Source organism: Eretmochelys imbricata, chromosome 1 (assembly GCF_965152235.1).
Source record: "Eretmochelys imbricata isolate rEreImb1 chromosome 1, rEreImb1.hap1, whole genome shotgun sequence".
NCBI lineage: Eukaryota > Metazoa > Chordata > Testudines > Cheloniidae > Eretmochelys > Eretmochelys imbricata.
In genome coordinates, this window is record NC_135572.1 from 124,509,445 (window position 1) to 124,523,440 (window position 13,996).

Here is a 13,996-nt window from a genome sequence, read left to right on the forward strand (position 1 = left end):
GTTAGCAGGAAGACCCTCTCTTAAATTTCACTCTGATCTAAGATACTAATGTATGGGGTTGCCTTATTGCTCATCAGTCTTAAACCGATTTCCATTCAGAGACTCAGAGCAAGCTTGAGAGGGGAAAAAAAAAAAAAAAAAAAGGTATTTCAGTAACTTTCCATAGTTTTGTTACTACATCTGTTTTATGTCTAAGTCCAGCTCTAGCCTAACAACCCAGCTTCAGTACTGGTATAAAGTTAAAATTCATCACACTGTTTCATGAAAAGGATTTTCACATTTAGAGCAAAATTTCAGTACAAGGTAAATTGAAAGAGCACATGACCTACAAATGAGAAGAATCTGAGCACCAGCTGAAAATGTAAAACATGTCATGCTAAAGATTAAAGGTTTCTTGTGAGTTTTTAAGTAAAGAAATCCTATTAAAGGGTTATTTTCTGTAATGGTTAATGAGTTCCATATTAATAAGTGGTTGGTGCTGTTACTTTATTTAGCTTTGATTCATTCTGAAGTCCAAATTGGGAAGAAAGGTTGAAGTCAAAACTGAAAGTGAAAGAACCATGTTCATTTCATTGCTTTAAAGCAGTGGCTCTCAACCCTTTCAGACTACTGTACCCCTTTCAGGAAGTTGATTTGTGTTGCATCCCCCGAAGTTTCACCTCACTTAAACTACTTGCTTACAAAATCAAAACATAAAAATACAAGTGTCTCAGCACACTTAATTGCTTACTTTCTCATTTTTACCATATTTAAATCAATTGGAATATAAATATTGCACTTACATTTTAGTGTATATTATATAGAGAAGTATAAACAAGTCATTTTCTGTATGAAATTTTAGTTTGTACTGATTTCGCTAGTGCTTTTTAGGTAGCCTGTTCTAAACTAGGCAAATATCTAGAAGAGTTGATGTATCCCTGGAAGATCTCTGCATAGCCCCTGGGGTAAATGTACCCCCGATTGAGAACCACTATTTTAAAGTATAACTTATAATTAAAGACCCTTTCCTTTTAAGGGTGCATAATTAAGTTATCCCTCAGTCTGACATTCAGACAACTGTTTGTACTAGGTTTCAGAATAGCAGCGGTCACTTAGTCTGTATTTGCAGAAAGAAAAGGAGTACTTGTGGCACCTTAGAGACTAACAAATTTATCTGAGCATAAGCTCACGAAAGCTTATGCTCAAATAAATTTGTTAGTCTCTAAGGTGCCACAAGTACTCCTTTTCTTTTTGTCTGTACTAGACAACTTTGCTGCAAGATGACTTTTACATTAGTTTTTAAAGTTAAGGGCCAAGGAATGAAACACTAAGAGGAAAGGTACTAGGCCCCTCTTTCAGGTTTAGCATTTCAGATTTAACTCCATTTTAAGTATGCTCAGTCTTAACTCTGCTATTGGAAGCATTCTGGTACAGGATGGTGCTAAAACTTGGAGCGAGTCTTGCAGTAGAAAATAGTAATTTTGAAAAAGGCTCGGTCTCTGGCACTTCGTTATGGTATTTTTGAAATGCTTTGAGCCACTATAGTTTTTTCTTGTATGCCATGTTGTTGCAGCCTTGTAGGTCCCTGGATATTAGACACACAAGGTGGGTCAGGTAATATCCTTTATTGGACCAACTTTTCTGTTGGTGAGAGAGGCAAATTTGTTGAGGTTGGTTCAATAAAAGATATTACCGCACCCACCCTGTCTCTAATAGTCTGACAGCTTTTAGCCCGTCTTGAATTGCATATAAAGGTTTGCCTGACTCCAGAGATGGGCAAGTCCATTTGATTTGGACAGGTTCTGCTCTCTAAAATCTGAAAAGCAGTTCGCATCATTCTGAGGTTGGCTAATGATTTAAGTTTTTACAAATGGAAATGTCTGACATTATTAGGATTTATCACTCCAGAAGAATAATGCAGCAGGCTCTAAAGAGTTAAAGCGTAAACTTCATCATTTTCATCACTCCAGAACAAGCAGTTTCTCCCAGGGTAGTATTTAAGAAGCAAGTCTTGGAATAACAAAGATAGTGAGTGCTCACACACAATGCTATCCATTCTAATCATGGGAGCAGAGTGCCAGACTGTTTACGTGGTCTGTTGCTTGAAGTGCTCTCAGCAGGATGCTTGAACTTTTCATCTCTGAACTACTCAAGAAGGGAACAGATGGACTGTATAACCTTTCCAATTCTGCCACAGAAGTGGCAGGTCTAGCTTTAGAAATCTTACTGTCTTGCCCCGTGATGCATAGTCATTAATTTGATTCTTTCAGATCAATAATTTGTCTTCAAGAGGGAAGGAGTAGGAGGTAGATCACTGTAGTTAAAATAAACCAAACTAGACAATTTAAGAGCTGTTGTGCAGTTGGAACTTGTAATTTTAAAGTTAGCCTGTTGTTTAGTTGAACCGGTCACTTAACGAAAAACCAGAATGGATTTTTATTCATACATAAGTTTATGGGAAAGAAACAAACTGAAGTGGCAAATTAAAAAAAAATGCACTTTAGCAAACTGATATTACATTACATTTTAATAGTGGGCCACAAAATGCCAGTTTAAAAAAAATATTTTCTAAACCCTTTTGAGACATGAAAGTATAACTTTACACCATTTTAAAGCATGCTTTCAGTAGCTGAGCTTCTGTTTAGGAGGTAATAGATTTCAATTATTTGCTTTAATACACCAGAGGTCCCTAATAGCTACTGAGCTGGGAATTAAAAAGCCTTAAGCAATAAGTTAAAGCAAGTATACATGAATATGGGCCAAGTACTAGGCAAAGACATTTTCCCTTTTCACATTTCAGATGGGACTATAGTTTGTATGCCACTTGCACAGTTTATGTATTGTGCAGTGCCCTGCTGAAAGTCCACATGTACTCTACAAAAGAGAATGAATAGAAACACCTTTCTTCAGATGTAATAACCACAAATGGTTAGATTTATAGTTTTGTCTTCCCCATTTTAAGTAAAAACATTTGCAGTTTAAGCCATCCCACCTAACAGGCAATCAAAGCAGATTCCAGGGATACTTCCCATCTCAGTATGAAACCACAAGATTCCATATTCTGTTCAATACTGTTTTCTAGCTTCACTGCAAGTAATATCACTATCTGCTCTATCTCCATCAAAAAAATAGGGTTCCAGCTTCCTTCATCTGATTTTTACTAACCTAATGAGAGAACAAGTGGTTTTTTTAAATCACAGAGCCTAGATAAGGGCTTAAGTCAATCATTTCAGTCTTGGACACTAAGAAGTTTTCTCTTGTGATGTGATAGAAGATATGTGAATAGTAATACTCATATTGCCCAAAGCTAAGGGGCTAAACAGCATTCACTGCCTCCCTATTTAAATACTGAATTATTCTAAACTGTCCCTACTATATGTTGCCAATGAGGAAGTTGTGCTGTTTTCCCTTTTTCCTGAAGTAATTCAATGCAGTTTGTCGTACAGTAACAAATCCCAGAAAAGTGTTGCATTCATGCACCTGTACTCCTAGTACATACTGTTCCCCTTTATACAGAGTTTCAAGTTTTCTAGAGAGCAACTGAACACTGGACCTGCTGAAAATCAGACATGCACCCATTCCTTAAAGTCTCAGAATAACTAGACTGTTGTTTGGGTTTCCCCTCCCTTATTCCCAAGCCAAAGTAGAACTCCACCCAGCCTGAATTAGCTTGGTTCTGCTGGGTAACATTTTCACATACCTCTTCTCAGAAAGGTGCTGCAACAGAACAAGAGAGAATTGCAGCATGCTAATCTACTTAGATTCAGTAGTTTTGTGAGAAGAGACTGACCAATTTTCCCATTTCTCTAGTTTAGACATTTAAAAACTCACTGACAGCATCTTGGGGGGGAAAAAAAAAAGTCAAGGTTGGTGTCTTCAGACGTTAGTAAAACCACTTATAGACAGACAGGTTAGTTCAATTCAGTAAGCAACATTCCCACCTCAAGTGACGCTGGGGCCTGCAGTCTTCCTTGATCCATCCACAGGGCAACAGCTGTATTTTTACTGAGGCAGTAGTCATGCATTGTCTTCCAAAGGAAATACTAGTCGGGTGCCCCTGCTTGTAACTTCGTGGTCTCCCATTCCCAGCTCATGTTCCAATGCCTCCTCTGAACTACTTTTTGTTTTCCTGCCATCGAGGCTAGTGGTAGCAGTGCGGGAGCCAGAAGAGCCATTAGCAGTTATTGTCGTATCACCATATGTCAGAGTGAGGTCACCATCATTCAGAATAAAATCTGAATCCTCCTCCCGAAGCTGCTCCTGATTCTGAAACAAAAGAGCATCCAATAACACTTGGTTAATATTCTCTTTTCATTGTCTTAAAATAGCTGAACGAAGGGATCTACACTTACCAGTCAATACATAAGAGTTAACAGCAGGGGTGAAAGTCAGTGGAGTGACTTACCTGTACGTTGGGGCCAGCTCTGGCCCCCCGAAGAGGCGGGGCCTAGGGCAGAAGGGGGCAGGGCTGAGGGGGTCAGAGCCAGCCCCAGCCCACCTTGTAAGGTAAGTGTGCCCTCCTCCCCCACTGGGGTAGCAGCAGCAGCCTGGGGCTCCGGGGGCTATTTAAAGGGCCCGGGGCTCCCCTGCTTCTACTGCCCCAGTTTTTTAATTAGCCGCCAGAGCCCTGGGGAAGCGGTGGGGCTCTGGCGGCTATATAAAGGGCTGGGACCGTAGAAGCAGGGGAACCCTGGGCCCTTTAAATAGCCGCTGGAGCCCCGCAGCTGCTACCCCAGGGCAGCAGCAGCGGGGCTCCGGAGGCAATTTAAAGAGCCTGGGGCTCCAGCCACTGCTGGGAGCCCCAGGCCCTTTAAATTGCCGCCTGGGGAAGCCGGGCTGCCCCAGTACGGTGCACCGGCTCTTGCCAGTATGCCGTACTGGCTTACTTTCACCTCTTGTTAACAGCCAAGATATATTAGAAAAACCTGAACTACTAAATTCTGAAAAAAGAAAAGGAGTACTTGTGGCACCTTAGAGACTAACCAATTTATTTGAGCATGAGCTTTCGTGAGCTACAGCTCACTTCATCGGATGCATGAAGTGAGCTGTAGCTCACGAAAGCTCATGCTCAAATAAATTGGTTAGTCTCTAAGGTGCCACAAGTACTCCTTTTCTTTTTGCGAATACAGACTAACACGGCTGTTACTCTAAATTCTGAAAGTCTAGCCTAAGTAAGTAAAAGCTAGAACTTTAAACCAAGTGGTTAAACATCACCTTACTGTTCCCTGTAAAGCTACTGCTATAAATGTAGGTTTTTTGAAATTTAAAAACCTGAGTCCTGGAGCAAATATGTTGGTTCTTAGCACTGAAGAGTCACTGCAAAATAGAATTATGAAAGAAAGCTAATAGTACAAGAGTCTAAAAATCTAGGCTAATTTTTTGTTAGCCAATATGCTAAATTATGAAGTGGGGTATAAAGTCTAAAGAAAAACAGCAAGCCAAGATTACCAAGGAAAATGAACAACAACAAAGCACTTACAAATATTAAGCTTCACAACCCATGTGATAGGTAAGTACTACTATCCCCATTTTACAGATACAAATGCGAACATGTGAAGTGACTTGTTCAACATTACACAGGAATCAGTCATTATCACTGTTACGAATTATACCTAATTGGTCACGCACACAAACTGCTGCGAATTATACCTGATAGGTCACACACAGTTCGAGTCTAGGCTAAGGCACACGAACAAAGTCCACAACTGCAGAGTTCCCAAAGATACTAAGTTTATTACGCTCGAGCATGGTGCCCCCCTGCTAATCAGGAGGGGACCCCGAATGCAGGTTATACAGAGATTATATACCTTTTGGCAAAGCATGTTGCCCTTATGCATCAGAAACCTTAGCCAATAGATAAACCCTTCCCTTATCTACCACCTATCCCTGCTAAGTGCATCCCCCGTGCTAAACCATTACTTCAGCTACACAACATGGTCCTAAAGCAATGCACCAGTAGCCTTTCTTATCAGGATGGGAGGCTCGCATCAAGGCCAGGAGGCAGGGAGTTAGGAACAGACAAAGAACAGAAACCGGGAGTCGAGACAGGCTGGAAACAAGGGGCGGGGGGTTCACAGGAATGCAGTATTTAAGGAACACTCCTCCTGGTGCATGATGTGTTTCCTTTTAGACAAGGGTGGGCCCCAAACCAAAATGAAGTCACATATGCACATATGCTAACTTTTCCTTAACACCACAAAAGACAGAGACACTTACTCCAGGCTCTGTTGAGGATTGGGGCAAGCAGGGGGAGGGAGTGTCAAAAGAGGTGTGTGCAAACTGATAAAAATTAACAAGTCACCAGCACCAGATGCTGTACATCCAAGAGGAGTTCTTAAAGAAATTTAAGAATGAGGTGACCCAGTAACAAAAATATGAACATATTAAAACCAGCTACCAGACTGGAAAGCTGGGCATGTGTGTGTTAGTGTGTGAGTGAGTGAGTGAGTGAAAGAGCACTGAAGGAAATCCTGAGAATTAAGCCAGTATAGCCTACTTGAGCACAAGGTAAATTAATTTAACTGATATAAAAAAAACCCCAAGAGATCATGATAGCAGCTCAGATAAACTTCTAGTTCTTTTGACTTCCATAAATCCTTTAAGAAACCGATTCACAAGAGGCTATGAATACACTCAGCCATCATGGGGTGAGATGCAACGATCTGCTAGGGAAAACAGAAAGTAGGAATAATGGCTAATTTCCAATGCAGAAAAATGGGTCAAAGGACCACAAAGTTCTTTGTTGAAACCAGTGTTCAATATGATATGGGAAAAGAGTGAACAGTACAGCTGGTCAGAAAACAGCAACCTCCCCGACCCCATGCACCCCCTCAAAATGGATTTTTTTTAAACATAAAACCAAATTTCCCCCCGCATGAAATTTCTGTAGAAAATTGATATTTTGGTGAAATATTTCAGCTGAAAAACAAATATTTTGATTTAAATGGTGCTGTGGTGTCTCATGGCATTTGTAATTCAGATGTCATTCTCTCATTCTCCGCTATGGGCTGGGCTCTCTGACAGACTACATTTTCCATGATGCACTATGACCAGGGACTCCTATGATACACCTCTGCTGATCACTACAAAGAGAGAAAGTAGTAATTCTTTCAGACTGGAACCACAGTGCCTCATGGAAGTTGTAGTTCAAGTGTCTTATGCTCCCATTCTCCACTGTAGGCTAGGCTATTAGACTACATCTCCTATCAGGCACCACTTTCTCCACTTCTGGTGAAGGGAGGTGATGTGTTATAGAAGTCATGGCCTGTAGTGCATCATGTGTAAGGAGGATATGATTTCATCACGGAGGTCCCAGATTCCATGACTAACAGACCTTTGACTTCTTTGGTTTCAGTTGCACGGCGGGGCTTGAGCTGTCAGTCCTCCCCTGCCCGGACAGGTCCCGGGTTTCCATGAATTTTGTTTATTGCCCGTGACCTGTCAGTGACTTATTAAAAATAACCATGACAAAACCTTAACCGTAATCATGTGAGGTGTAGTTCAGCAAGAGAGCCCTGAATGGAGAGGAGAATGGGAGCACAGGACTGTTGTATTGTGGCTCCATTGTTAATTGAAATACCAAAATTTTCTACAGGAAGAGACTACGCTGAAAACTTCATCTAGCTGAAAATCCAATTTTCCACTAAAAAACAGATTCGATGGAGAATGGTCTACTAGCCCAGGTGAATGGTGAGGTAGCAAAATCCACAGATGATATAAAACATAGGTTAGTCAGGACTGGAGAAGGATGTGATTAATTAATTAATTGTTTAGGTGAGGTAAGCCAGACACTCCTATTTACCATGTTGTAGAATTAAGGTTGCGAGATGGTCATGGAGGTCACGGATTCTGTGACTTTCCATGACTTCTGCAGCAGCTGGGGCAGCTCAGGCAGCCCCTGTGCCAGGCGCATGGCCACTGCTGGGGCAGTCTTGGGCCACCATGCCCCTCCCCACCCCAGCAGCAGAGTTTGGGTGTGGGAGGGGGCAGGGGCATGGGATGGGGTGAGGCGGGCTCTGGGCAGCACTTACGTGGGGGGCTCCCCAGAAGCGGCGACATCCCCCTCACTCAGCTGCTAGGTGGAGGTGTGGCTGGCAGCTCTGCATACTGCCTCCGCCCAGAGTGCTGGCTTCTCAGTTTCCATTGGCCGGGAACCGTGGCCAACGGGAGCTGCGGGGATGGTGCCTGCAGGCAGAAGCAGCACGCAGAGCTGCCTGGCCATGCCTCCGCCTATGACCTGAATGAGGGGGATATTGCTGCTTCAGGGAGCCCCCAAGGTAAGTGCCGCCCAGAGTCTGCCTCACCCAAGACAGAAGATTTAAGACTAAAGTATCAAAGTTTAATATAGAAGAACTTGATATTTGTCTGAATAAGAACATTCAATTAGACTGAACAGAGTAAAATAGATTTTCAGAAGGTATATATATGCTTATATTGACCAATAAATGAGGAGGATTGTGAAGAAAACAATACATCATTTCACAAAATTGTCTACTATAAAGCTTCTTGCATCTTCCTCTGAAGCATCTGGTGTTGGCCACTGCTGGAGACTGACTAGGTGGACCATGTGTATCTGATCCTGCATGGCAGTTCCTGCATTGATCTTGGCTGCCATCCTATGATTTTGCCATAAGACCATACTTATGAACTTATAAATGTGATCAATTTTAGGGCAAACAAATGAGTTTTCGCCACATATTCAAGAAGCACCGCCTTTTATAACTCAAGAGACTTGTATTTATCCCACCTCTTTGATTAGCATTTGCAACCAACAGGCTATTTATTTTATGTTTTTTTTGGAACAATCCAACTTCTATGGAAGTTGCTTCACAAATTATGAAACTTGTTTTCACAGAATATGTACTCTAACAATTATGTTTAATATGTAAATCCGTGATTGCATATTCCCAGGCAGAAAGGATGTGTGAATGAACCTACTGTGCTTGAGAAGGGTCCCAGGCAACATGAAGAATTCTTTTGAGAAAGATGGGAAACGTATCCAAGTGGATCCCTAGGGACTTGAAATTCTTCCAAGAATAACTCTAAATTGGCCTCTACAATCCCCTATCATTCTGTGAAAGGAGCAGTTTGAATTCACTCAAGAAATACATATTTTACTTCACTGTTAACTCATTCAATTTGTCAGTTACACACACACACAGCCCAATTCTGCCCTGATCTATACACTACAATGCATTCACTTCAATGAATTTCACAGGCAGTAAGTCACGGTAAAACTTGGCTCTTAAGATTATCACACTCCTGGGAAAGGGCGCTGGGGTTACTAGTGGTTAAAAGATTAGAACCTATTTAAGATCATTAATTACACAGGCAATCATCTCTGCTATCTACTAGAAAAGACCTGGGAGTGCAAAAGACGTATACATGGTACGGTTCATATGGTTTTTGTACAAACAGCTGCAGTTTAATTGTAACTACTATCACCACTTTTTACCAGCACAGACAGTATGTGTAATTTAAATGACCACTTCTGATGCAATGTTTTCAACTGTAACAAACAATATCAAGTAGTATGAGCACAAAAATCTGTGCTACCTTAAATTTGGTGGGGAATGCACTCTGTCTTAAAGATTGCTATTAAATAATTAAGCAAAATTCTGTACACCATCATGGAGCAAATGCGTGCAAGTTTGGCATAAAAACAAGCCAATAAAAACATGGGGGGTAAGAAACTGAGAATTTCTGCATAATTTTATTCCTGTTTGTCAAAATTTCAAGGAAAAGAGACTTTCCAAATTTTGAAATGTGAAAACGTTTGACCAGCTGTAGTAAAAACCTATTGCCAGGTTTTCACTACCCTGAAAGGTAATTTAGCTCCCTCTACTGGTTTTATGCCAGCAATGCTCTGTCCTTAACATCCAGACATCAAAAGTATGAGTGCCCAATCAAGCAAGCTGTTAACAGAAAAACTTTGATGAAATGTAGCTACATTAGGACGAGCAGACAATAGCACACAGCTGTGTTTCCAAATAGAAGAAGAAAGATTTGGTAGGATCAACCAGTTTAAAGTAACAGCAAATATTATAAACTTCTATACGGATATCTTTAAAGACTTAAAAGGCAAATACCAGGGTTATCGTGTGGGTTATTTTTTTTTTTTTAAATAATCAGCTTCAGTGTGGGAGGTATGACAAAGTTCTTTTAAAATTACAATTTGTTCCATTATTCCCATTTGTGTTAGTAAACCTGCATTTGAGGAAGTAAGGATTAAAGTTTCTGGGTGGGATTTCCAGAAGCACTCAGTGTTGGCTTACCTCTCCTTCACTGGAGTCAATGGGAGAACTTCAGTGGGAGCAGAAGTAAGCCAATGTTGACTGCTTTTGAAAAATATCCCACTCTATATACCAAGGTGTGCTGACTCAGCACCTCACAAACAAGCCACTTGAATTCAATTGGTAAGGAGGACGGTAAATATCGAAGTTGGAAGCCATTATTTGCATTCTACATACAAATGGGGTTGCTTGACTCCCTGCAAGGTATTCTATCCCTTATCATCTAATTAAAACGCATCCAGAGCACAAGGGGAAGCATCCACAATGTGAAAATAGCAAGGTAATTTTAAAACCAGCTATGGAAAGCGGAGGCTGCTTAAATTCCCTCTAAGCTACACCTATCAAGGACCACGCAGGTGGGGAGAGGTGCCTCTCCCCCGGCCCCAGCCTCAGAGATGCCGCGGCAAGGGGAGAGGCACCTCTCCCTTGACTCCAGGCTGCTGCGTGGAGTCCTCTCCCCACCGCAGCCCCAGGGCAGCCTGCACTCCAAACCCCTCATCCCCGGCCCCACCGCAGAGCCTGCACCCCCAGCCAGAGCCCACCCCCTCCACTCACAGCCCAACCCTCTGCCCCAGCCCTGAGCCTCCTCCCACACTCCGAACCCCTTGAGCCCACCCCTGCCACACATTGCGCACCAATATGGAGGCATAACAAAATTCATTCTGCACATGGATGTAAAAAAAATGAGAGGGAACATTGGCACTGGCTGCACATTACTTCAGAGAAGGAATACCGACAAAAAGATTGAAGGGTAAAGCAATGTGCTCGTGCACCGTCTTCTCACCACAACCTGGAGATCATGATCTCCTCAGGCAAAGGCCTACAGGAGATCTGAAAACTGGACATCATTTTAATAAGTAGCTTTATTTCTTCCTTTTGGAACTAAGTTTCTTCTTCAAGTGGTGTCCCTATGGGTGCTCCACTTTAGGTGTCTGTGTGCCCCTGCACCTCTAATTGGAGATTTTTGGTAGCAGCGTCCTGTTGAGCCCCGCATGTGCTCTCCCTCCCTCCTGGTCTGCCTTGCTATTTAGCACTACATGGGTGAACCTCTTCTCCCCCCCTCCCCCCCAACTTCCTTCTCTACCGCCTTTGGCCTCTGACTGAACGAGCAGTTGTCCCTTCCTTATCTGTAAAAAGAAAAGGAGTTACTTGTGGCACCTTAGAGACTAACAAATTCATCGGATGACGTGAGCTGTAGCTCACGAAAGCTTATGCTCAAGTAAATTTGTTAGTCTCTAAGGTGCCACAAGTACTCCTTTTCTTTTTGTGGATACAGACTAACACGGCTGCTATTTTGAAACCTTCCTTATTTGTGTCATTAGCATGAGTAGTGTTTGTTTTGTTACCTTCATTCTCCCTAAAAGTACTCAGGCTAGTGTTTTATTTTATTTTATTCCTTTGGTTTAAAAAGAAAAGAGAAAAAGGAAAAGAACTTCACTTTCTTTCCCTGTCTGGGGGCATGCCCCCACCCTCCCCCAGGCATCTAGTAGACTCATAATTATTTCCTTTTTCAGTGTTAAATAAAAAATAAAGGTAAAGAGGATATTCCTCTGCATATTCCTCCCTGCTCGAGGATGACAACCCCCTGCCCAGGGGCTTGCCTGGCTCTCTCTGCTCCAAGCGGTTCCTGTCCTGCCAGGAGTCAGTTCCTGTAATGGCCAGACACTCACTGCGCCTGGGAGACCCTCACAGAAGTGCTTTACCTGCCACACCTAAAACTGCAGCCTCACAGGAGCTGGGAGCTGAAGTAAAAATTCCTCCCTATAGAGAAAACACTTCAGTCTGCAGGGGACTCTGGTGGGTGTTGACCCCAATCATCCCCGGAGCCTTCACTTCCAAAAGGGGTCGAGTGGAGAAGAGGAGGAGAGAGAGAGAGAGAGAAGCCACCAGCAGACTCCCCCTGGAAAGGCTCCTCCGAGCAACTGGCCAGCCAGAGGGGTGTTCCCCAGTGTGGCCATCTTGGCACCGACCCCCGAGTAGCTGGCCAGCCAGTGGGACTCCCCAGAGCAGCCACCTTGGTAGGACAATACCAGCAGAGGAACCTCCTGCTGTGAGCTCAGCTGCGCAGTTGGGCACCGAGCTCTGGAAGCTGAAACCTGAGAAGGGGCTTCCTGCTGCGAGCTCTGCCCTGTTCTGAGCTCTGCCCCGCTCGGCACCCACAAGGGGCTTCTGTAAGCTCTGTGCTGCTCGGAGTTCTACTCTGGGCAACTACTGCACCGAGAGGGCAGTTACCGTACCATCTCTAAAAGAGCAGCATAGAGAAATCCCTTGGTACCAGATGCAACAAAACTCCCATCTAGGAAATGTTCTGCACCTTCCCAACCATTGATACAGACTACAGACACTCCTCTGGGGTTCCGGATGAGCCCATGGTAACACAGGTGCTCTGATGCTCTGGAGACCTGTGGCCTCAATACCCAGGGAGAGACAATTACCATACCGTCTCTAAAAAAGTGGCTTTTTGTACTGGGCAAAACTCTCATTTAGGGAGTGCTCTGCCCAACTATCGGTACTGACAATATACCATGGACCCTCCTCTGTGGTACCAAATGAACCCATGGTTCTGCATGAGCTCTGATACCCTGGAGACCTGATTGGGGAAGAACCACAATCCCCATTACTTGGTACCAGGACCCTGGTATCGAACACATCCCGGCACCCAGAATTGCTCTGAGCACTGGGTTGTATACTGCCAGTACCCCAGTCAGCAGCACCCTTACCCACTGACGAATCTGACACTGGCCAGGAGGAGATCATTCCCTGGCCCCTCAAGGTGGCCCACCACCACACTACAAGGGTCATCCCCAATTCCATCATGCCAACCGCCCATGCCTGCCTTCCTGCCTCTCCCTCCCAAGGCCATATTGTAACTCTTCGGGTATATACACACATGGCGTGACCATCTCCGGTGTCTCTCACGGAGAGTCCACCAGATGGTTTGCTACAGCCTGGCACCTAAGCTAGGGCAGGAGACCACCTGAGCCAGGACAGGAGAAAGCTTTTTTCAGAACAGGAAAGAAGGGGGAAGAGGAAGAAAAAACACCTAAAGAGGGGCTACCTCTTCAGCACACTTCTCCTCATCTCTCCCAGATGAGACTGTGCTGCCCACCCCTCATCACTAGGTGAAGATTTAAGAACTTTCTGGATCTTACCAAGAAGCTGGCAGATGAGCTGCAGATTCCCTTACAGGAGGTGGCAGATACACATCACAAGTTGGTGGAAATTCTGCACACTACCTTCTCATCTAGAACTGTCCTCGCAATTAATGAGCTGATTCTAGATCCTACCAAAATCATCTGGCAGAGCCAACCTCCAACAGTGTAAACAAAAACAACCCTACATCTCTACCCAAAGAGGCAGACTTTGTTTTCAACATCCGCAACCCAACTCCATCATAGTGGATGTGGTTAATGCATGAAGCAAGCAACATAATCCCAAGTCAACTCCATATGATCAGGCTTCGCAAGATGGCGTATTCATCAACAACACTGTTTAGAGTCATAAATTACCAAACTGTCATGGCCAAAACAATTTTGTTAATCTTGGGAAACCCAGGATGTTTCTGAAACATTACTGGAAACACAAAAAGAACAGATTCAGACCATTCTTAGAGAAGGTCAGTTAATAGCCAGACCGGTTCTAGAGACACCACTGGATGTAGCTGTTACAGCTGCCTGCCCAGTCTCCATGACAGTGGTACTGAGGTGGGTTGTTGTTTTTTTTTT

General features: G+C 43.4%; 1 protein-coding gene across 1 annotated transcript in view; it reads right to left on the bottom strand.

The window, feature by feature from the left end:
- Nucleotides 1-1,214: 1,214 nt before the first annotated feature.
- The window catches only part of SLC9A7 (solute carrier family 9 member A7), a 125,213-nt gene continuing 112,431 nt past the window's right edge, over nt 1,215-13,996 (bottom strand). Inside the window, exon 17 of the mRNA XM_077815003.1 lies at nt 1,215-4,245. Coding sequence (XP_077671129.1) covers nt 3,997-4,245 — 249 coding nt within the window. The 3' untranslated portion in view covers nt 1,215-3,996. The remainder of the gene's footprint in view (nt 4,246-13,996) is intronic.